Source organism: Austrofundulus limnaeus, unplaced genomic scaffold, assembly GCF_001266775.1.
Source record: "Austrofundulus limnaeus strain Quisiro unplaced genomic scaffold, Austrofundulus_limnaeus-1.0 Scaffold1786, whole genome shotgun sequence".
Taxonomy (NCBI): Eukaryota; Metazoa; Chordata; class Actinopteri; order Cyprinodontiformes; family Rivulidae; genus Austrofundulus; species Austrofundulus limnaeus.
In genome coordinates this window covers 1-6,152 of record NW_013954188.1, presented here as the reverse complement: position 1 = coordinate 6,152, position 6,152 = coordinate 1, and the positions used below count along the sequence as shown (strand labels likewise).

Here is a 6,152-nt window from a genome sequence, read left to right as displayed (position 1 = left end):
TCCTTGTATCTGAGGCAGGAAACAGCCTTATATGGTGTTTCTCGCGTGCACGAGCAGCTGATACGAACAGGTGTAATTCATTTACACACTTTTCCTGAAGATAGAAGAGTTTGTTGAATCTGACGTGACATGTTCGTAAGAACCCTTCGTACGAACAAAAGTAAGAGAAATTTAGGAGAAGAATACGAACATGTTCTTGCATTAGGCCCGTTGAGCTGGAACCTCCAGCAGACACTGAAGTGGCCAGGATGAAGACCAGCACCTCTAAGTCTGACGGTTGGGAAAGGGTGAATCACCAACTCCAATTTGGGAATGGACCACTGCCCCGAATGGAGGAGTTCAAGTGTGTCAGGTTCTTGTTCACACATGTGGACAGGATGGGAGGACAGAGAGTATCTGCAGATACAGAGATAAGAGAGAGCTGAAATAAAAAGCAAAACTGTTAATTTACTGATCAACCTACATTCCAAGCCTCACTCAGGGTCATGAGTTATGGGTACTGACTAAAAGAATGAGGTCACAAGTAATTCCTGGGGACAGTGTGAGGGGTTCGCTAGCCAGGAGGAAAACGGTCCTACTTTCCTATTGCTCATGAATTTTACTCACTGCTTTCCTCTGACCGTCACAGAACTTAAATATGAAGTTGCTGCTAATTATTGTTATTTGCTCCTGAGAAAAAATTACAATCACACATGAATCTTTTCCTGTCCCAGTTGTTAAACATCTCTTCCTGCTAACAGGTGAAGGACTTCATCAACGCGGAGCTGTTGGCCTGCCTGTACTCTGCAGGGGACCAGAACGCCCTGATGGATGAGTCCCAGGAGCAGGCCCAGAGGAGGGACGAGGTGCTGAGGACCCACCAGGCTCTGAAAGAGGCCCTGGCCATAATTGGTGACATCTCCACCACCACTGTCACCGTCCCCCTGCCTCCACCTGTCGACACCTCCTGGGTGGGAGGGTCTAGCGGTGGTCGCAGGTAGGTTAGAGGGCGATTCAGAAAAGCATTCTTAGAAATAGAACCAAACTGGTGCTGAGGAAACTTCTAATTATTTGTTTTTGCCCAGGTCTCCTCCTCCCAGCCCCACAGCTCCCAGAAGGATGTCTTCAGGCCAGCGACCAGCTCCACGAGGGGCCCCACCACCACCAAACCGCCCGGGTCCCTTGGGACCCTTCAATAACAATGCTGAGAGTCCCCAGGCTCCCAGTCGCCCAAACAGGGCCCCTCCTAGCATCCCCAGGTGAGTAGCCTTTCCACAAAAGCATCTTTTTCTAACCAAATAATCAATAAGGTTTTGTTTATTTTGTTTGAAAAATGTAAAGTAAAATGTAAACTGTAATTTCCCCTTGGGATCGATCGATCAGTCAGTCAGTCAGTCAGTCAGTCAGTCAGTCAGTCATATATGTACCTCCTGCTCTGGGTAACCATTTTTGATAGCCACCCAGACCAGTCTGTACAGAAAATTATCATTTTAATCACAAAAATAGTCACATAAAATATATCACTATTCACCTAAGAAAAAAAAACTACAGAATGTGTGGTGCTTTTAAAAATCAGTAAGTAAACAAATCCCAATTTTTTTTTTCATTTGAGTAAAAACCAGTGTCTTTTTGGGGAGAGCAATGGGCCCACTACAAGGCCTCCGCTCAAATATCCATCCACACTCACCATAACCATAAATTCGACTTCTAATAACTCAAACCTGCAACGTCAGACATTTTAAAGTATTTTTTATGCCATTTCTGACCTAATTTCTGTTTTTTCAACTTGTGGAAAAGCTAAATATTAAAGTTTATTTCTCTTGACTTGCTTTTTTTATTGTTTCTGTTGACGTTTCACTCTTCCTCCTCTGCACTCTTCATCGCCTCCTTCTCTCCGTAGTCGGCGGCCACCCCCATCTCCTACAAGACAAGCCCCGCCGTAATCAGCTGAAGGGATGCCTCAGGCCCTTACCTTCGCACCCTCATCCAGTCTGTCCCCCCCACTCCCCCTCCTCCCCTCTGCACCACTGAACCTCAGTTTCCTGCCAGGTGAAGACGTCCATATATCTATGTACAGTATGGTACTTTGTCTTGTGGTGTATGTGTACGTGCGCTTGTCGCTCGCCTGTGATCCAGGTTTGCTTAGCAGGTCCACTACTCGGTATCAGTCTCTGGAACCCTCCACCCTCAACAAGAACCGTCCACCCAGACCGCCACCACCCGCAGCCGCTGCTTCCATGTTAAAGTATCCGAGCAGCCATGCTGCCCTCATCGTTCCAGAACGCAGCATGGCACATCAGCTGTTTTCATTGCATGGGAGTGTGTGTATGTAGAGTGTGTGCGTGTGTTTTTGTGTGTGCGCATTTGGGGAGGGACTAATTTGCCTATATGTAGGCCGAGTTCCATTCAGTATTGTATTATTTATTGTACAACACCCCTCCAAGTGTTAATTATCAGCTCGATGTTCTCTTAGGAACAAAAGTTGTATCTTAGTATAAAGTGTGTATATGTGTGAACAATCCAGTCGGTGTGTGTGTGTGTGTGTGTGTGTGTGTGTGGCCAGGTGTGCGTATGAGTGAGGGATGAATGGGTCGTCCATTTGCACGTTCGTTGTTTTTTGGGTTCTGTTCGTTCGATCCAAGCTGTTAATGAAGCATCATAAACCCAGTTGGTTGAATTCATTGTTTAATCTTTTGTGAGTTGTTGTGTTGTAGTAGCAGTCACACACAGTTAGCAGGGCTGAGGGGCACCTTCACTTCTCTCTGTGTGGAAAACAGCCTCCACGATACATTCCACCTCCTTCATAGGTGTCCACCTGTGCTGTACTGATGAGCAAACTGTAACTGTTAAACTCCCATTCAGGTGCTGACAACTGAGACAACTCAAACACTGAAAGCTAAGGAGTGCAAATCACTCACCACCTCTCATGCCAAATATTCAAACAGAGACCGTCTTTTTAATGGAAAATGACAGTTATGGCAGTTTTGCTCAAATTTAGGAAAAAAGGTTATTCTCACATGGAATTGCTATTAGTGCTTAGCAGACATGTTTAGTAACAAAGTACATTTACTTTGATACAAGCTCTTTCCATTCAATTGTAATACGAATTTTGAGCTAAGTTTTAAAATTTCGCAATTAAGAAAAGAAAATCAAAAAAGTGAGTTAGCCATGTTTCCATCCAATGGTTTAGAGCAGGGCTATTCAATTAAACTGCTCCAGGGGCCACAGTTACTGCAGGTCAACAGCTGAGGGGCCGAACATCCAGCAATTAAAGTTATTATGTAAATAATAACAGCAATTAAAGTTATTATGTAAATAAACCAAGTATTACAAAGATCTGTTACCTTTGAGTTAGTTTATTTTGCTGCATTTAATCATGAATAAAACATACAGAACCCTTTAAAAGTAGTGATAATTACACATTATCAAAAACAAAAATAACACATCATGCCTCCTATTATTAGACACAAATATTATTTTTGATATCTCTGACTTGCCAAAATTTTAAACCAGTTTTATTTTCACTTTCATCATTTTATCTTCAACTGCTTGTAGTTTTAACTGTCTTGAGTGTTTATAGAAATAGTTTTTACCAGCTTCTAGCCAAGATTGTGACGCTTCTCTAGATACCAAACATGTCTATGTTTACCTAAAAGAACTAAGAGTAATTAAAGTAGAAAACCGGGGGTTTGGGCTTAAAAGATGAATAAACTAATTGGAAGGCCAAACTTTGGTCACTCGCGGGCCACATCCGGCCCGCAGGCCGCCAGTTGAATAGCCCTGGTTTAGGGCAAATCAACCAGGCTACGCAAAACAGTTTGACATTACGCATGGCTGTAGTAAACAGGAAGTAGAGGTGGCAAACTAGCAGGGACCACATGTTCCTGTTGTGGTTTCCAGCCATGGTTTTGTGTGTTATGGAAATATCGCAGACAGCAGGAACAGCCGATCAGGTAAATGTGAGGTAAATGTTCGCTACATCAAAACTTATTCAGTAAATGTGTTTCCATCTCCCCTATTGTGCATCAACTCTTTTGAAAACTATCTGAAGTGAGTGTAAAAACCTTTTTTTGCGAAATTTAGGATGTTTTTTTTTCTTTGAATTTTGTCGTTTCCATCAGCCTTTTCTAATACGATACTTCAAAATACGCCTAAAAATGTTGACAGATTCATGGCTTCAAAGTCATTTTAAGGATTTGTTTTAACTGAAACGTTTACTTTTATTTTGTCACATTCAAAAAAACTTAATAATGATACTTTTTATCATAATTATTTACAGTAACTCTTAGTTTAGGGCTACTCATCTGGTGGCTTGTGGGCCACATCTGGCCCGCCTATGACCCCCGCAATATTATTATTATAACTTTTTTTACATCACTTATAAAATACATTTTCAAATAATTTGTAAATTTACAATTTCTGTTTCAATACAACGAAATAAACAAATTTAAACGGTAAAAGATGACACTTTTGTTACATGTGCAGGGTCTTACCATTAATGGACAACAGGGGGGCGGGGTTTGGTGGGGGAGTCTGGACTCCGAACTGTTGGCTTTAAGTAACCACGGCCCCCGCAGCAATTTAGTTGAACAGCCCTGACCTAATTACACGTTGCAAATTTAAATATGACTGAACTCATCATGAAAAGAGTTATTTCTGCACTAAAAAAAACGTAAGTGTTGAATTTACTGAACCAAATTTTGCCAACTTGTTCCACTAAACTGAGTTGAGTGAAACCAACACATCTGTTTTTTGAGTGTAAAAATATTTTTATTTTTACTTTCCCACTTCTTTTGAAGAGTTCTCTCATTTTTACTTGAATACTATTCTTATCAGTGACATTCATTTTTACCAAAGTCGTTTTCCGTTAAAGTTTACTTTTTAAAAGTACTTTATGCACCTTTGGTTCTCAAAAGAGTTGAGTTATTCTCAGCTACTACCACCTCAAACTTCAGCTCAGTATCTGTAATAGTTCTAGAGTCACAAGAATGTTTATTTGCTAAGATTGATTAGCTGTGGTGGCCATCTTGAATTGAGTTGACTCCTAAACTTGTACTTAAAGTTTCATTAAAATCCATCCCGTGGTTCATCAGATAATTTTGCCAACAGACAGAGAAAACTGCATGATGATCTGTTTTTAAACGATTCCATGAAACAAGCATCTTCAAAAACAAACCAAAACATCCCAGTCTTCTCTGACTCTATTCGTCCCCCCATTAAAGCCACTAAAACCCATCTGTCAGCAGCTGCATCGGAGCTTTGGTTTGTGGCGTCAATGTTCAAGTGCTTCTCTGTCACTTTGTTATTGTGTACGTGGGCCTAAACTATGTTCTGATGTATATAGGTAATAATAAGGAGATAGTATACCTGTGGACTATTAAGATCTCATCCAGACTCTTAGCGCTCTAATCGTTCTCTATGTCTCTGTTCACTATATGCTCTCCTATCTCTAATTTAGACTGCCTTACTGGCAAGAACTGCAAGTCTTTATTGCCAAAGTTATACAGAAGGAGAATTGTAAAGTTCAGACGAGAAATCAGATGATTTCAGTCAAAGTGAAAATGTTAAATAGATGAAAAAATGCTGAATTTGGAAATGCATCGGTTGTTATTTTGTGTCTGTATCCCTCAATAAATGACTTCCTCATAAGGTTCTGCTGTGTTGTGTTGATGAAACCAGAGGGGTGTTATTACAGTCATATAAAAACGTCTGGGCACCCTTGTTAATTTTCCTGATTTATCTTTGTAAATCATTGATTTTTTTGAATAAAAAAATCAGTTAAATATATTACATAGGGGACAAGCACTGTGATATTTGAGAAGTGAAATGAAATTTATATGATTTACAGAAATTGTGCAATAATTGGTTAAACAAAGTTAGGCAGGTGCATAAATTTGGACAATGTTGCCGTTTTACTGATTTCAAAACCTTTAGAACCAATTATTGGAACTTAAATTTGGTTTGGTAAGTTCTGTGACCCTTAACCTCCATACACAGGTGACTCCAGTTATAACAAAGGGTATTTAAGGGAGGCAATTATAGCGGGTAAAATAAATATTGAACACGTCACCATTTTTCTCAGTAAATATATTATTAGAGGTGCTAATGACATGAAATTTTCACCAGATGTCGGTAACAACCCAAGTGATCCATACATACAAAGAAATCAAACC

General features: G+C 40.4%; 1 protein-coding gene across 1 annotated transcript; it reads left to right on the top strand.

Moving 5' to 3' along the window:
* Positions 1 to 740: 740 nt before the first annotated feature.
* Positions 741 to 2,660, top strand: LOC106536355 (dynamin-3; the record flags this gene model as incomplete). Its single annotated transcript, XM_014033613.1, is given in 3 exon segments — positions 741 to 976; positions 1,065 to 1,238; positions 1,880 to 2,660. Coding segments are annotated over 3 exon segments (453 nt in total), but the record flags the coding sequence as incomplete, so codon positions are not given.
* Between the last annotated feature and the right edge of the window lie 3,492 nt (positions 2,661 to 6,152).